General features: G+C 42.3%; 2 protein-coding genes across 2 annotated transcripts; both read right to left on the bottom strand.

The window, feature by feature from the left end:
• Positions 1-2,461: 2,461 nt before the first annotated feature.
• On the bottom strand, positions 2,462-9,455 carry LOC117745921 (ceramide synthase 2-like). Its single transcript, XM_034554540.1, has 11 exons — positions 9,278-9,455; positions 8,426-8,596; positions 7,183-7,300; positions 6,411-6,529; positions 5,704-5,761; positions 5,552-5,602; positions 4,413-4,505; positions 4,067-4,195; positions 3,708-3,817; positions 3,425-3,578; positions 2,462-3,338 (listed from the first exon to the last, which is right to left on the bottom strand). The coding sequence occupies exons 2-11, from the start codon at positions 8,590-8,592 to the stop codon at positions 3,120-3,122; spliced, it is 1,218 nt and encodes a 405-aa protein (XP_034410431.1). The 5' UTR covers positions 8,593-8,596; positions 9,278-9,455; the 3' UTR covers positions 2,462-3,119.
• A 4,256-nt stretch (positions 9,456-13,711) lies between these two features.
• On the bottom strand, positions 13,712-13,984 carry LOC117746888 (cortexin-1-like). Its single transcript, XM_034556221.1, has one exon. The coding sequence runs from the start codon at positions 13,982-13,984 to the stop codon at positions 13,712-13,714; it is 273 nt and encodes a 90-aa protein (XP_034412112.1).
• Positions 13,985-17,958: the final 3,974 nt, after the last annotated feature.

Here is a 17,958-nt window from a genome sequence, read left to right as displayed (position 1 = left end):
TCGCCGGCAGCATAGACTAGCTCTAGGGACGTGGAACGTCACCTCACTAGCGGGGAAAGAGCCGGAGCTGGTGCAGGAGGTGGAGCGGTACCAGCTAGATATAGTTGGGCTCACCTCCACGCACAGCATGGGCTCTGGAACCAAGCTCCTGGAGAAGGGTTGGACTTTGTCCTTTTCTGGAGTTGCCCAGGGTGAGAGGCGCCGGGCGGGAGTGGGGATACTCACGAGCCCCCGGCTGAGCGCCGCTGTGTTGGAGTTTTCCCCGGGGAACGAGAGGGTCGCCTCCCTGCGCCTACGGGTTGCGGGGAGTAAGGCTCTGACTGTTGTTTGTGCTTATGCACCGAACAGCATTTCGGAGTATCCGGCCTACTTGGAGTCGGTGGGAGGGGTCCTGGAAAGGGCGCCGCCTGCCGACTCCATAGTTCTCCTGGGAGACTTCAACGCTCACGTGGGCAATGACAGAGAAACCTGGCGGGGCGTGATTGGGAGGAACGGCTTTCCCGATCTGAACCCGAATGGTGTTTTGTTGTTGGACTTCTGTGCTAGCCACAGTTTGTCCATAACGAACACCATGTTCGAACATAAGGTGGCTCATAAGTGAACCTGGTACCAGAACACCTTAGGCCGGAGATCAATGATCGACTTTGTAATCGTATCATCTGATCTGCGGCCGTATGTCTTGGACACTCGGGCAGTGGAAAGAGCACTTTGAGGAACTCCTAAACCCGGCCAACATGTCCCCCGGAGAGGAGGCAGCGCCGGAAGACTTTGGGGTGGATTCACCCATATCCCTGGCAGAGGTCGCTAAGGTAGTCAAAAAGCTCCTTGGTGGCAAGGCGCCAGGGGTGGATGAGATCCGCCCTGAGATGCTGAAAGCGCTGGACATTGTTGGGCTGTCTTGGTTGACACGCCTTTTCAGTGTCGCATGGGGGTCGGGAACAGTGCCCATGGACTGGCAGACCGGGGTGGTGGTTCCCATCTTCAAGAAGGGGGACCGGAGAGTGTGCTCGAACTATCGTGGTATCACACTGCTCAGCCTCCCGGGAAAAGCTTATGCCAGGGTGCTGGAGAGGAGGCTCCGACCGCTTGTCGAACCTCAGATTCAGGACGAACAGTGCGGATTCCGTCCCGGTCGTGGAACAGTGGACCAGCTCTTTACCCTCGCAAGATTACTGGAGGGGTCCTGGGAGTTTGCCCAACCAGTTTACATGTGCTTTGTAGACCTGGAGAAGGCTTTCGACCGGGTCCCTCTGGAGTTTTTGTGGGGGGTGCTGCGGGAGTATGGGGTGCCGGACCCGTTGGTACGGGCCATCCGGTCTCTGTACGCCTGCAGTAGGAGCTGTGTTCGTCTCCTCGGTAGTAAGTCAGACACGTTCTCGGTGGGTGTTGGCCTCCGCCAGGGCTGCCCTTTATCACCGGTCCTGTTCGTGACCTTCATGGACAGGATATCTAGGCGCAGCCAGGGGGCGGAGAGGATCCGGTTCGGGAGTCTCGGGATCGCCTCTCTGCTGTTTGCGGATGATGTGGTCCTGTTTGCCTCCTCGGACCGTGACCTCCAGCATTCACTGGGGCGTTTTGCAGCCGAGTGCGAAGCGGCAGGCATGAGAGTTAGCACCTCCAAATCTGAGGCCATGGTGCTCTGCCGGAAACCGGCGGATTGCTCCCTCCAGGTGGGGGCAAACTGCCTACCCCAAGCGAAGGAGTTCAAGTATCTCGGGGTCTTGTTCACGAGTGAGGGTAAGGTGGAGCGGGAGATCGATAGGCGGATCGGTGCGGCTGCAGCAGTAAAACAGGCGCTGTACCGGTCCGTCTTAGTGAAGAGGGAGCTGAGCCGGAAGGCAAAGCTCTCCATTTACTGGTCGGTCTACGTTCCAACCCTCACCTATGGTCACGAACTCTGGGTCGTGACCGAAAGAACGAGATCTCGGATACAAGCGGCCGAAATGAGCTTCCTCCGTAGGGTGGCCGGGCTCAACCTTAGAGATAGGGTAAGGAGCTCGGACATCAGGGGGGAGCTTGGAGTCGAGTCGCTGCTCCTTCGTGTCCAAAGGAGTCAGCTGAGGTGGTTCGGGCATCTAGTCAGGATGCCTCCTGGACGCCTCCCATTAGAGGTTTTCCGGGCACGTCCAACTGGTAGGAGGCCCCGGGGAAGACCGAGGACACGCTGGAGGGATTATATCTCCCGGCTGGCCTTGGAACGCCTCGGGATCCCCCAGAATGAGCTGGAAAGTGTTGCGGGTGAGAGGGAAGCCTGGGTCGGCCTGCTGAACCTGCTGCCACCGCGACCCGACCCCGGATAAGGGGGTGATAATGGATGGATGGATGGATGACGCTATTAGTTATAAATACATTCGCAGCCTTCCTATGTGTCGACCTATGTGAGTCACTTCTTTCAGCCACTAGAGGGCGCTGTGGTACAGAACAAGATACGAGCCTGTGATAAGAGAAGATGGGACTTTATTCATCTTGAGGAAGTTGGTGTGCAGCAGTTGCAGTACAAAGAAGGAAAGATTGTGAATATAAAGAATGCGTCACAAAAATGACAATAACAATAAGGTGAAAATACAAAATATATTACAATATATGCAATGCCAAAAAACAGGTTCACGGTAGGTTATCAGTCAGCAACAATAGGTAGAGCTTCAATAATTATTATTCTAAAACAATGAATAAAATATGACGTTTGCATTTATGTTAGCTGTAACCTGTCCAATAACGGACTGTCTATGTATGATTTAATAGAGTGGTAACTGAAACAATATCATCCTACTATTTCAGCGACTAAAGTCATCACGAAAGACATACATATAAAGATTAAAATCATGACTTTTTTCCTCATTTAAATGTCTTCTTCTGGCTGTACTTGGACTTACATCAGCTATCTAAGTTGACATATTTTGTTCACTGTAGAATTTCTTAGTTACAATCTGCAGACAGTCTGAAACGTCGGCTACAACAAAGAAAAACATAATGCAGGTACTGTGCACGTTCACAATTTCCAGAATTGTACTTCACACACCCAGACTGCCATCCGTGTTTATAGGAAAGTGCCCAGGAGGCCTAATGGGTACGGTCCTGCACCTCAAAGCCAGGACTTGTGGGTGGAAATCCTCAGGACTTTACTGAGCTTTATGCATCTTGTCGGCTACAGACGCCCTGTGGTTGGTCAGGTTATTTAGGACACAATTGTTGGTCAGCATAGACAGTTTGGAGTTCAGTTTGTCTTTTCTTCTCTCCCAACAATAATCTCCTCCTTGATCTGCATGTTCCTTTCCTCCTTTATCATCCTCTTCCTCCTCAACCTCACTCTCTTCATCACTGCGCTCATCTTTTTCCAGCTGGAGACAGAAGCAGAGTTCAATGTGCAAAAATTGCAAATATAAGTCAGAGATGCCCTACGATTGATTTCCTCACTGATTCTCACCTTTCCTTTCAGGAACTTATAAACCATGCGTATGATTAAACCAGCCCAGAAGATGTGAAGAGCCTGCAGCACCATCAGCAGGACGTTGAAAAAGTAGTAGCCGACAAAAGGGTCAAACGTCTCCATGGACAGCACCAGGGTGGTATGGATGATTCTGTAAGTATTCAAATAATAAAAGTGTTTTTGACAACAGACTTACAAGTCACCCATGCTGCATTAAGTAGTTAAGTAGTTAATCATGTCAGCGCTAAAAACGGAAAACCAGTTCCAGAGTAAACCTTACTGGCTGGGAAAGATCACCAGTCGAGTCACAAGGAAGGCAACAGCAAACACAACAAACAGCGTGTCACAGGTTTTCCTCCAGCCAGTGCCGTAGTTGAACATCTTGGCAGACTGCAAAAATACAAACCATAATTGAAGCTAAATGTAAAGCGAAGTAACCCCACTGAAAAAAACATTAGTTAAGCAGCAGGCAGAGAGAGTTACTGAGCAAAGACTGGGGATTAGAATAAAGTAATAAACAGGCAAATATGTCTTCAACAAGATCAAAATGAGCATCTGTGGTTACGGATCGAATTAAACGCTTAAGACCCACCAATGTTACATGAAAGCAACATGACAGTGTTGGAGAGGACATGTTACCTCGAGCAGGATGTCAGAGGAGTCATGAAGCAGCATGACCAAGGTGCCGATGCGAATTAAGTTGGCACAGTAGGAGAAACTGAGCAGGAAGATGGTGGCCAAATGGTGGATCACCTGTTCTTTAAAATCCTGGCAAAGCAAACATTTAGATTATCTAGTCACTAATTAACCATGTGTTAAGAAAAAGTTCTCATTAAAGCAGAAGTGCAAGCCATCAACTATGAAATATGACCAGGCTGAAGTAAACATCGGGCTAATTCCTTCTCCTATACATCCTCTAAAGGAAATGTGTTGTGAGGCCACGTAGGTTGGAAACTCTTTACTCGTTACTGGTTGAGCTCCTCACCTTCCTCTTGACGTCCACAGAGATCCGAAGGAGCAGAGAGCCATAAAACCCCAACTCAAGCATGTAGTACCAGTAATGAGCTCTCTCCATCGACTGCGTAGAAACATTATTCAATCGTCAATAAAGATAAAAGCCATACTTTCTGGTGGCACAAACATGGAGAACATTGGTCCGCATACAGAGGAACAGAACTCAAAATATAGATTAGAAATTACAGTTTACATCCTTTCATTCAAGATTTGTATCAAGCTTTAAAACCTTGTGAGGAAGTATGTATATGGATAGACGTAAATGAAGCAGAACTAAAAGCATCAGTGGATTCATTGATTAGTTGATGAACATATCCTTATTCTGCAACTAGACCAACATTTACTAGTTTAACTTTCTTAGTTTTTGTGATAGCAAACTGAATGTCTTACAGTTATGGACTTTGGGTCCGACAAAACGAGGCATTTAGGCTTTGTGAGAATGTAACTGCATTGCCACATATTTGTGATGTTTATAGACCAAACAATTTGTCTGCAGTGAATGCTACGATTAACGTCAAGCGGGCTTTGAACACTTTCATGTTTCCCTGATTGTACATCGCACAAATATTAAAGAAGATTAAGTCGAAAAGGACTAGTGCCAGTGTGAATTGTGCACAATGGCTTCCCAGCAGCCCCAGAGGCTTGATGGACACGACACGGCAAATTGTTGCTTGGCTGAAGTTCCTAGTTGTCTGTGCAGCAGAGTAAAATGGCAGTAGGGAACTTTACCTAAAATATAGAAATAAAACATAAACATGCTTGTTCGTTCTTTCGTATCAATGGCATTCTTCAATTCTTGACTTGTTTTGATATATTTACCCATAGGATGAGTAATTGAACTTTAATAACAGTGGGACAGAAAACTCACTGTTCTCAAGAATATGAACAAGAAGTGAGATTAGTTCACCATCTTGTGCTTTCCTCTTCAAAACATATTGAATCTGTTTCCTTCAAACTCGGGTTTCATTGACAATTAACAGATTCCTTATGAAACAAGGCTTTCCTCCACACTGTTTTTATATAGACAGACAGCATTGACAACATTTTAATAATGAAATAGGACACACTAATTATCCAAAGCATTGGAATGATGTTACTGTCGGGCTTCACCTGAACTGGGTATTGTCTCCAGCATTCCCTGCGGTCCCAGAACCATGGGCTCTGAGGAGAAAAGTAATTCTTAAAAAGCATGTATAGTATACTATAATATATTATATAATAGCAAGTTATTGCAATAAAACATTTTTGAAACTCATACTCACATCAATCAAACACGCCAGTCCAGCCATGAAGGCTGTGAGGTAGAAGAAGAACCTCCAACTGTAAAATAAAACACTGCAGATCATACATTTACATAGAAAGGCACTTAATATTAAAAAAGTAAACAAATCCGTAGGAGCAAGCAATGTTTGGTCACTAGGTCACCGCTGGTGATTCAAATCACCTGTTGTGGATCAGTTGTAGGTTTGTAACTGAAAAGAGGAGCCGTGTCTTTCTGTTGGTCGCTACCAGGCTACAATCAGTCCAGTTCTGAGAGCATCATGTCGGGTAAACCTGTTTTGTTTGTTTGCAATAAACACAAATAATGACCGTTGATCTTTGTTGACGTGGTGGACAAACCTCATGCGTCAGCCCTCTTTGTTGATAGTCGCTACAACAACGTCTACACATTTCTACACATAGCTTGGTCTCTTCTTGCAGTGGTTAATCTAGTTCTCAAGGTTTTTCCCACAATTGTCTCATTTGGTTTTGGTGGTGGAAGTATTCTTGAGGGGAGTCATCTGTAAACTGAACAATGAAAAAGGGGTGTGTAGAGAGAGAGAGAGAGAGAGAGAGAGAGAGAGAGAGAGAGAGAGAGAGAGAGAGAGAGAGAGAGAGAGAGAGAGAGAGAGAGAGAGAGAGAGAGAGAGAGAGAGAGAGAGAGAGAGAGAGAGAGAGAGAGAGAGAGAGAGAGAGAGAGAGCACTTACGCAGCTTCACCAAACTTCTTGGTTTGAGAAGGCCTGTCTTGGTTCCTGCGAAGTCTGAACCAGGTCTCAATCTGCCTCTGGGTTTGGCCACACAGTGACATCAAACTAACAATTTCACTCTAAAACAACAATGGAATGAAGAAATGAATTACATGGGGGGGGATGTAGAGCAGAAAGCTATCTTGAAAGATACTAAATGTAATTCGAAATAACAAAAGGGAAACACAGAGGCAGGCGCATCAGATCTACTTCTCCATCTACTGAAGGGACACTGGTGGTAAGTTACTTCCAAAGTGTTGTCGTTGCAAAAACTAAAGTGAAGCAGATTAATGATCATCTGCAGGTTTTAAACAAACAGGCCTGCTGGGATTAATTAAATGTGGTTGTGTGATGCAGTAAAGCGTTTTCATATTCTTCATTAGTATTTTGTATATGAAATATACTGGAAGCATTCTTAGTTTATCCCTTAACTGAAAGAGGACAATTAATGGATATATGATATGATATCTGTACATGTAGTCTTTTCCCCCAGGACAGGTTTTACAGGAAGAAGGATATGTTACCATCACAACACTCGTGTTCCTCTGCAATTTTCACACAGAACAAACAATACACCAGCAACAAACTAACACCAGGAAGTAAATGCTCATAACGAGCATTATTAGAGACTCAAAGACACATCATCTTGATCCTTTTCCAACTTCTTTTGGATGACGTCAAAACATGCTATAAATTGAATGCATGATGAATATTGAGGCCTTTTCAGACTAACCTGTATCGGTTGTCTGCTCCTCTGAGTGTAAAACGACTCCAGCTTTGGGGAGGGGGCAGCAGTCACTTGTAATCTATTCTTCACCCCCAAACATTTGCCCATAAATGGGGCAAAAAACCTGGAGCGACACAAGACAGCATACACAAGTGATGATATACCGGTGACATCCCCTGCGGGAGAGTCAGGCACCAGCCTGCAATTGTTTAGCCATACTATCTATATGCATAACCTCCCCCCCCCCCCCCCCCCCACTAACAGTCAGCCTAAAGCAAACACTTCAAGATAACTGAAGGCTGCACTGTTTATACAATATATGTGTTTGTGCAGGCAACAAAGCAGTGTGCCTCCATGGATGTATGGTATCAACACACGCTTGACAGATATTTGTATTTAAGATAATATATTACTTTTAATCCCAGGGAAGAAATGTTGCATTACAGCACAAGACAGAGTCCAGAGAAGTGGAAATATAAGTAGAAAATAAACCCTGATATAAAATATGTAAATGTTTACACTTTACAGTAAACATGTGTTGTAGTGTTGTATAGTGTAAATAATATACAGTATATATTTATAGTAGATTAGTATGTATGAAATATGAATACAACAAAGCATAATGTGAAAAACAACACATATAATATACCTCATAGAGTAAATATCTGATATCAGAATACAACACAATGAAGTAGCATTGTGAGGGAATAACAATGACATTTTAATTGGCTTTTAAAAGCCATTGATTCCACTCTGTGACTGTTACAACAGTGGACACTCTGGGGATGTAATCAACCAATCAAAACCCCTGAAGATTATCTTTGTGTGTGTAAAATGCCTCATGTTATGCACTCCTAACAAGCCCGCTACACTTTTAGAGTGGAACTACCTATAGTTTTTCTTCGAGTTGATAAATCATTTGATTTTAGAAAATTAATTTAAATCTGAAAAGCATTAGATGTGGTAAAAGAAATTAATGCAATCCGAATTTTAGGTCATAACATTAATTTAGGTCATAACATTTCTATTTTACTCTCTTTCTATTCCCCTAAGGCCTCTTTTTCCCGGATGATAACAATATCTGCTCTAAAAATGAAAATGGCATTAAAAAAACTCTGATAATTGTGTTTCTTAAAAGAATGCTGAAGGTTTTATTTGAGATCGGGCACGATAAGTATTTAATTGTCTTCCCGTAAATCTACAATATCCCCAAAACATCATCCAGATCTTTACAGAACCAGTGTGTTACCTCTCAAACACGTAGCGTAGGGCGACAAAGCCCAGCGCGAGGGGCAGCGCTAGGAGAAGGTCATGGGGTTGCGGTCGCTCAGAGTGTGCCAGCTGTTCCATGTCCCTCCAGGTCACACCTGGAGGGAGCCAGTAGTCCTGCCTCCATATGTCAGGCAGCAGGTCCATTCTGCTGCAGATGGACAGGCAGAAGTGTTGAGGATTATGTTTAAATCAGATGTTTCCACATAGTTAGGCCTCGAACCAACCAAATGTAATTTCAGCCAGGTAAACCCGGTCTGGGTAGTCTGGTACTTGATTTAGGGAGGCAGTGAGTGGAGTCAGACCTGTGTGTGTGTGTGCGTGTGTGTGTGTGCGTGTGTGTGTGTGTGTGTGTGTGTTTGTGTGTTTGTGTGCGTGCACAATGTGTGTATATATATATGTATATATATGTATATATATATATATATATATATATATATATATATATATATATATATATAAGAAAACAAGGAATACTATGTTGGCATACCAGAAACATCTTGAGAGCTTAAGGACAAAATATTGTAATATCTGATACCTGTCTATATACTGTACCTAACTACAACAATGACATCAACATATTGATTTCTTTGTTACGAAATCGCAGAAAAGTTATAAACAATACATTAAGTTTAAGATTCTTTTGGAATATTACTCAGTTTGTCAATAATGCTTCAAAGCAACCATGCATGTAGAGTAGCACAAGCATAAATCCTCCAGAGGAAATATGAAAATGTCATACATCTTGTCTTTGTTGAAAACCAGCTGGAAGTTTTTTCATTTTCAAGGTGAAGCACACCAAGTTGTTGTTGAACTGTAGGCAGAGACTCACCTGGCCGCAGCTCGTGGAAATGATGAACGGATCCTGAGGGAATAGAAGAAGAAAATCCACTTTAAAGTGTGAATTTAAGGCTGTGGATGCGCCTCCGTACCGCTGTATCCCTAACGACTTCACCACAGAGGAGGCGAGTCGCTCAGCTGTCAAGACACGACGAAGAGAATATACTTCTCCTTTCAAAATAATAGCTACTGGTAGAGCCCGTTGCAGTTTGTAATGGTTTAATGCTGAAAGATGAAGATACGATGACATCAGGTACTTTAATGAAGACGAGGCGTGTTCATAAAATATTTAACAGTGAAATATTTGCCACCTTCTAAAACATAATGTCATTAATTTCCAGGCATGCCGAGCGACAATTCTGCGCAGACGATCTACGGCGATCGCTCGTAAAGGTGTACCTTTATTCTGAAGGGTTCCGTTATTCCGTCTTTCTCCAACAGGAGGATGGAGTCAGCGATGGTGTAGCTTGATAATGACAATGAAGCGCATGGGCGTCTCCTTCCCACAGCGACGGGTCACAAGTTCACAACCCAGAAGGTAACTCAGCAGGTTACCACTGCAGCAGGTTTTCAGTCAGATTATGATAAGGAAAAAAATATGAAAAAAATAGTTAGTTTGTACATGCTATAAGTTAAACACACATGACAACAGCAGTGATAATAAGTAACTTCTAAAAAAGTTTAATTCATGATCAAATAAAACGCGCTCTGGTTCAATTAAACCCACTAAAGAAGTGTTTATTCTACCAGAAGTTGTACTCAATAATAAACATTAGTGCTCGTCGCATCTTTCACAAGAAATATCTAAGTATATCTAATTACGTTTCCTTAATGTTCAAAATGTGTTATACTCCATAGTAGATTATGCCCACAGACATCTCCTGGGTTACCACCCTCTTGGAAATCAGCTGTTGACACCCAAGCCCAGAAGTCCAGGACACTTCCAGGACTTCCTGCAGATCTCAGCAAGTATGTGCATAGTTGAGCACACAGACTTTACTCTGAATAAACGTGCATCCTGTAATTGAGGGCCTTGTGTTTAACTGCTGTAACAGACACTCTGTTACCACACCCTAAAACACACAAACACAGTCACACACTACTAAACCCACGGCGACACCAGAGATAACATAACTACTGTAATGCAGATGGTTATCATATCATCAGTTAGAACCGCACAGCTGTGTTATGTGTATCGCATAGGAGCATTATTAGTCATGTAAGGGAGTTGTGTACGTTTTACCACGGATAACAACAACCATGAACAAGAACCATAATTTGCATGTGTGTGGATGTGGGCTGTGCCTTCTGTTGATGTGTGTGTTTACTTATGTGTGTGTGTGTGGTTGTATGTAAGAGTTTGTTTCCATGCATTTCTTTGGGATGGCGTCTGACTACCAGGAAACTAGGCTGTCCAGATTCAGGAATATATATATATTTGCATACTGTGTGCCTTGTCCATGTGTCTAACGTCTGAATGTAAATTATAGTGAGAGTGAGAGGTAATCAAATCATCAGCGCTTACAACAGCAGCCATTACAGTAACATACTTTATATTTAAAATGTATTCTTTTAAAATGAGACAAATGTCACATTTGTATTTTTTTGTTTTGATAATAATAGTAGTATTACTATCCGTAGTAATATTAATTTACATCTTGTTGGTAGTTGGAAGTGTCACATGTACAGTGTGTTATCACAGAACAGGGTCTGCCATGCATGTCAGGCCTGAGGACCGGTTCTTCCAGCCATATTTATATAACTTATCTGTGTGCATATGCATATGTGAGAGGCATATGTGAGAGGCTGATGGAAACTGAGTGCCTTTGTTGTTTTGCCTAGTAAATAAATTGTCAGGACGCACTGAAGCAAAATCTGTCCTGTTAATTGGTGGAGTAATGAGGTGGGGGTGTTACACTGTGCATCCACCCTTCTGTTGGAGCCTGATGAATTGTACACTGTAAAGGGTTGTTTTAGTTCCAGATAACGTGCCTTTACTAATTGCTAACATTTGGATGCTTCCATTCTCACAATAATGATGGTAACATGCTGACTTTTAGCCGGTATAGCATGTTACCATTAGTTTAGCATGCCAGTGCTAATTGGCGCTAAACACAAAGTACAGCTAAGGCTGATGTAAATGTCATTTGATTTCCAAGTTTGTAATTATACACCAAAGTATTAGAAACATTTATCTTTTGACCTGATGATGACTCTAGAGGACAAGTCACCAAAGGGGATGTGAATGTACTGTGGACATGGACTCTACAAATATAGTTTAATATTTACTCAGCATAATGACTTTTGAGTAAGCCATTGTATGGATGTATGCAATATGCATTTATGTATCATTTCCCATTTGCATTCACAGTCTTAAAAATAGATTTGAATGACTTTTACCCCCAAACTTGTTCATGTGTTTCTTCATTGATTAGAAGCACATTTGAACATTCATTGATCCGACAGTTGTCAGTGGACTCACACTCGTAGTTCCAGAAGTATCCAGAAGAGGTCACAGCTAATCAGAAGATCCTAAGTAAGAGTGCACACAAACTGAAGCAAAGGCCGGGAGAGTACCACAAAACCCAACTGGAGACGCAGTCAGGAAATGCACTTTAAAAACTCGACTGAAACTGTGTGTTTTTTATGATTAGGAAGGAATACCATTGAGTCCCATTTCAATTTGACCTAAATCACTTTAAATATTATATTTTAGTGCTTTTGCTAAAAAAAATGATGACTGATTTGCTCTTGTATGTTCCACTCATCCAAACAAGCAGAGTATTGTGATGAGGGTCCAAGTCACTCAGCGTAGGGATCTATTTAGTCTGGGGGGCTGGTCTGACTCCGTGAGGGCCGATCCTCATTAATCTAACTGACTGCGTCTCTTTACGAGCCTCCAATTAATTATTCTGTTGATTTCATGTGCTCTAAATCTTGCTTGTATTGATTGTAGGGCAGTAGTGAGCACAGTGTTTGCTCAAGTAAAAGTGTGTGAGTTAGATGCCGTGTGTGTGTGTGAGTGTGTGAGTGTGTGTGTGTGTGTGTGTGTGTGTGTGTGTGTGTGTGTGTGTGAGTGTGTGTGTGTGTGTGTGTGTGTGGTTGTGTGTGTACTGCAAAGTGATGAAACTTTATAAAAAGACAAGACAAAAGTTTTTATTGCATTAAAAACTGAATGCAAATTTTAAGAAACATTAGGAAAATATCTAATTTTAACCAGAAAAAGTCTACATCCAGGAAGTAAGACCTTATCAATTGGTATTGATACACAGTCACGGTCATCATAAATGAAACAAAACAACTTTTTAACAAATCCGAAAATGATTAATACTTAAGTTTATTTATAAAGAAAGGACTTTACAGAAAAATAAGGGCAGAAACAATATTATAAAACAAGTGGCAAAAGGGGCAGTATATGACATTGTTTTTTGCTTTTCTCATATCCCTACAGGCACTGATGAACAGATTTGGCTAGTGCACTGGACTGGGCCTAAAGGCAAAAAGGATTAGAGGAAGGAAATAGGTGCTTATGCATTTCATAATCATAACTTTATATGACATGTATTGAGTCAGCATAGTGACTCTCTGCACTAAGCCTCATAAGCCTCTTAAAGGGTTGGCGACATGAAATAGCAAAACCCCAAATAGAATAATTGGTATTATCTGTTATGTGTTATAAACATCAGCTTGTATAATGGGATAAGATTGAAATTCAGGACACATTGAATTTTGAAGAAAATAGAGAGATACAAATGGAAGGTAAAGCTCAATTTCATGAGGCAATTTCATCTAATTATAGAGGCTTAAATTAATTAGAAATCATTATACCTGAGGATCATGTTAGAGGTTGTACTAATGCCTCACAATACCCAGCATGGTTCACATAAAAAAGGTTTCTAACATCTTCGTTCAGCTGCACTTCCAAAATAATCTAAGTGACTTCCATGTCTCCCCTAAACTCATTTGATTTCACTTTTATTCAATCAGGACCTTCCTTGCAGCAGCTCTGCTCTCTATTTATGCATTCAGCCCTGGGATTTGTAAAACCATTATAGAATTACAAAATGACAGAACAAACAGGAGTCATAACGTAATGCTGTGATTCCGATCGTTGTCTTCCTGCAATGTGTCACTCCAGAAGCTGCAGTGCAACAACATACCCACCTAAGAGTCTCCAATATTACTGGGAATTCAAATGGATCCGCTCCCTTTCTGAACTGAATCCTTATACAGATACTGTTTAATGGTTTTAGTGTTGGTATCTTTACAGCTTGTATTACAATACCCCAACCATAACAAAAAACATAATGCAGTTTCTTTCATTTTAAGGAGCTGAAACTAGAAAGTAGAAGATTTCAGCAGGACACAGAACACACATCATCCCTCAAAAGATCCCCCTCCTCCTCCCGCCGATCACCCCTCATCTTCACACCAGTGCATAATCAAATTGTCCTCTGTCCAGCCCCTCCTTATGATCCGTCCACGATGAGGCCGGGATGCTGCTGTAGGGGTCTAATAAGATACGGACGCAGCGAACGACGAGAAAGAGCAGCAGCAGCACGAGGAGGCCAACGAAACACAGGGCCGTTCCCTGCTCGGGGTGCCCCGACATGGGCTGCACAGTTGGGCTTCGGGGGAACCCAGGTGCAGCAGGGGAGGAGAGACCATAGTCCACAACCCAGTAGTTTGTGTCACTCATCTTGGAAGTCAGGGAATGTTTTGACGGTTGTTTACTGTACACAATTTATTTTGCAGTCAGAAGCTAAGAAGCATGGCATCACCCTGCAAGTCCATCTTTGTTAGTGAGTGTGATTTCTAAACCCAGAGGGGGATCACATTGTACAATCTGGCAGATGTCAACAGATTGAACTGAATGTTTCCCACAAGCCACAGGACAAAGAAACGGTTCCAGCAGAAAAAACACAGGGCAAATCAGAAGTGCAAAGGAATAAGCCCTTCAGTTATCAGAGCAGCACGCCAAGGCATACTCAGTGAGGTTTTATTAGATTGAACTGTCCCGCTCTCTTTCTCCCACATAGACTCACTTGCTTTCAAGAGAAGCTAGTAATACAAAAGCTGAGGTCACTACTTCAATTTCAGATCATCTGTACAGTCCTCAGTGCATTTGTCAATATTTAAAGTTTCATCCAGCAGCCCTAGAGGGGTATTAATGGGGATTTAAAAAGTGAAGTATAAATCTCAGTCGAGTGGCTGAAGATGTTCCAAAGATCAATCAAAGGGCTGGCAGGCTGTGAATGATCCGCGTTGTGGTGCTTTAACAAAGGTGTTCGTATTGAATCCCTCAAATTGTTTGGCCGTGTTGCAGTGAGTTGTTGATTTATTGAAAGAGCTGCTATTTTTATATCTTGATCCACCAGTAACGTGTTCATTTGGGGATTCACTCCTCAAGACACTGAGGGGGAAAAAGCAAAGATGAGACACAACATGAGTGAGTGCATTTCCAGCATGCAGAGTTTGTTGAATGGAGGGAAACGTGGGATTAATTCAGGGTGTTCAGAGCTCAACAGGGGCCTCGGAAAACATGTCGAGGATTATAGAGTTACTTTGCAGGGACCCGACTGAGGTATTTTCAGAGGGGTCCAAACTCAACATGACCTCAGCCATCAAGCACAGTCTCACTTTAAAGCTGTTATTACATACTCACTCCAATCTGCTAATCTTTCTCATGAGATCAATAACTGGGACCAGACAGAAACACACAACACAGCACAAGATAAATAAATCAGACACTGATGACGGAAGAGAATAATATGAAGGAAACCCTGAGAGAGTTGCATCACTCTTGCAAAGAAACACTCTCCGTAGGCTCTTAAATGGGCCGTGGAGTGGAGAGACATCTTCTGCTATAGATGCACTCCCTAGTCAGCCACCCCGCTGATCCTCGCAAAGACACGTTGATAGCTCCCCTGCTCTCTGGATGATGGGACTCAAGGGCCAAGAGCAGCTTTAATAGGGAACTTGAAGACATAATAAAAGAAACTGCCTGCCTCAGGATCAATTATCAAATGGCCCATGGTTACATCAGGCTGGACAGTTCAGGTAGCTGCGTGTAAAGAGGGAAGCTAAATTATAAAGAAAGACAGCCATTACACAACAGGACCACACATTAGTCAGGGTCAGTGAAAACCACACCATTTTTTTTACATTTAACTACTTCTACAACTCTTTTTTTCCCCATGAAAGTCTGCATCACATTTTTCTGCACACACAATTTTATAGTTTTATTGAGTTTTTTTTCTGAAATCCTTTTTGAGTATGTGCCCAGTCAGAATATACAATGAGTTATGCAACACATTCAACATTTTTGCTACTCACTGCAACTTAACTTGACAGTTTACTCTCCTATATTGGCAGAATATAAAGTAGGGGAGGGTTATATTAACTACCCCCATCCTACATCAGGAAGTCAAACTTGTCTAGTGTTTTTTATTCACAAGCAAACTCTGCAGATATGTGGCTCCATTAAAGATGGGCTTTCAAAAGCAGGTTATCCAAGGTCATGTTGATTCAAACACCACACAGGATGAACAAATGGTTGCTTTGAGGAGAAAAAACAAATACAGCTTTAAAAAATATGAAAGAATGGGCAACATCAATTTCATGGCTCATCGATCCTCATTGGGGGACCTGCTTTGGTTCCTAAGCAGCAGATGAATCACACTGCGGGGCCTTGCTACTTCTGGCTTACACATAAAGAAACAATACGTGTAGCTATTCTGGAGTCCAGGTTAAAAGTAAAATGTGAACAAATGTCACAGAACCACGGTTTTACATTTAAAAAATGCAATGAAATAGAGATTTATGCAAGTGTCAAACCAGTGAACCATGCCAGTGGACAGAGGACAGAGCACATGCAGCACCATATGGTGTCCCTCGTGGCTGTAATACCTGTAATACCTCCCATTCATACCTGTGGATTATGATGGCAGCTTTGAAAAAGTCAAGGACTTCTCAAAAAATAAAAGGGTGAAATGATGTTGTCTAAAGTAAACCCTGAATGTGGGAATGTCACACTGAACGAAACCAAATAGCTGAAGCAATGAGCTCTCTGTCATCTGACATTTCTGATTGTATGGTATCTATAAATGTTGTATGAATACTACACAATGCTGTTGCCTCCATCTTTTTTTAATCCCTGCTGGTAGTGATCTCTGATTATATCACCCCAAAGACTTTCTGTAGTTTGATGTTTTTATTATTGTGGTGAAAAGCAATAATATTTCTTGATCACATAAATTAATAAAGAGTGAAAGACAGGCAACTTGTGTTTAATTGCTGTGAAAAGAGTTTAACAGAGAAGCTTTTATTCCTCTTCTTTATAAAGCTTCTATTGCAACCATCTGATGCTCAACATACTTGTTCTACGTTGATTATGTCCTTGAAAAGCAGGACATGAGAAGAACATCATGCAGTAGGGAGATCGACTTTATATTGTGAAGATTTTCACATCATCAATCTATGAAGTTAAGCACAATGGCGTAACTTTTAACATTTATTATTGCTGCATCACCCCTGTCTTAATAAGGGATACAAGTAAATATTTTTCTTGATTTAAAAACATTTAATTTAATGATTTCTTTACGGAAGGATCAACCAATAATGTTGTCCATTATTCCAATTTAATAGACATAACGTTTTTAAGTTCCACGCTGTCTACATACAAAAGTTCACACAATGACAAAGTGGAGGAGGATAAGATTGGAGAACTTACTTCCCGGCTGTTGTCACAGGTGAGGAGGACATGTGTTGAGAAACACGGAGTGATGATGATGATGATGCAGCAGCAGCCATCCAGCACTGCAGCTCCGGGCTCGCTCCTCCTGCACACTGAGCTTCAGGTCTGATCTCTGTCACGTCCTGCAGCACCTCCTCTGCTTTGTCTGGAGCTTTAGGTCTGTGCTGTTTGAGGGATCCGCCCCACCTCGCAGCCCACTTATGTCCCTGCTCCTGTATGGATTGCACACATAATCTGTTCGTTTGGATGAGTGTAGTGCCGGGAGCCATGTGTGGCTTTTGCATTATGTAAGAGGAGTGTGTGGGACATGGCCACCGAAGGGCCCTGGTAGTCCTGCAGCCAGTTTGAGTTTTAACAGTTTTACTTTGCCTGCTTATAACTAGCTTCACACTTGCTTTTCATGTTGAGGTTTATTGTACAGTATGTTGTACAAATTGTATGGGTGAGACAAATTTGTAATTTGGGGCTTTTTAAATAAAGATGATGCGTTGATCACATGAGGAACATTTCACATTTATATAGGGTTATTGTTGTCTTTGGATCAATAGGGAGATGTTAACTTGATGATTGGTCTGGAAAAAAGTAGGTTTGATGAATTAATAAAATACACTTCCTCATTACTGCCAGTTGTATAAGATGATTTAGTTAAATCTAACGTCAGACTGCATTGGAGGTTTTGCTGAACTGCACTGCAAGAAATTATACTATCATGATGTGGAACAAAACAAGTGGAGCAGCCTGACTGCACCTGTGGCTCAGCTCCAGATACATGTGAGAAGTAATTAATTAACCCTATTAAAACTGTACAAACACTGGGACAGATTGCAGTACGTACACATCCTCATCCTCCCTCCCTGAGGCCGGATGGGATCTCCCCGTAGGTTTAATTAATCGTCTGTGTATTGTCACGCTGTCTT

This window comes from Cyclopterus lumpus, chromosome 17, assembly GCF_009769545.1.
Source record: "Cyclopterus lumpus isolate fCycLum1 chromosome 17, fCycLum1.pri, whole genome shotgun sequence".
Classification (NCBI taxonomy): Eukaryota; Metazoa; Chordata; class Actinopteri; order Perciformes; family Cyclopteridae; genus Cyclopterus; species Cyclopterus lumpus.
The sequence above is the reverse complement of the archived record's forward strand: the minus strand, read 5'-3'. Positions and strand labels throughout refer to the sequence as shown.

Excerpts from the sequence above, each read along its gene's own strand:
- LOC117745921 (XM_034554540.1), bottom strand. The coding sequence starts at position 8,592 with ATGGACCTGCTGCCTGACATATGGAGGCAGGACTACTGGCTCCCTCCA. Across the intron at positions 5,762-6,410 it reads AAGAAGTTTGGTGAAGCTGC|TTGGAGGTTCTTCTTCTACC; the intron begins GTAAGTGCTCTC and ends TTTATTTTACAG. Across the intron at positions 3,339-3,424 it reads ATAAGTTCCTGAAAGGAAAG|CTGGAAAAAGATGAGCGCAG; the intron begins GTGAGAATCAGT and ends TTCTGTCTCCAG.
- LOC117746888 (XM_034556221.1), bottom strand. The coding sequence starts at position 13,984 with ATGAGTGACACAAACTACTGGGTTGTGGACTATGGTCTCTCCTCCCCT.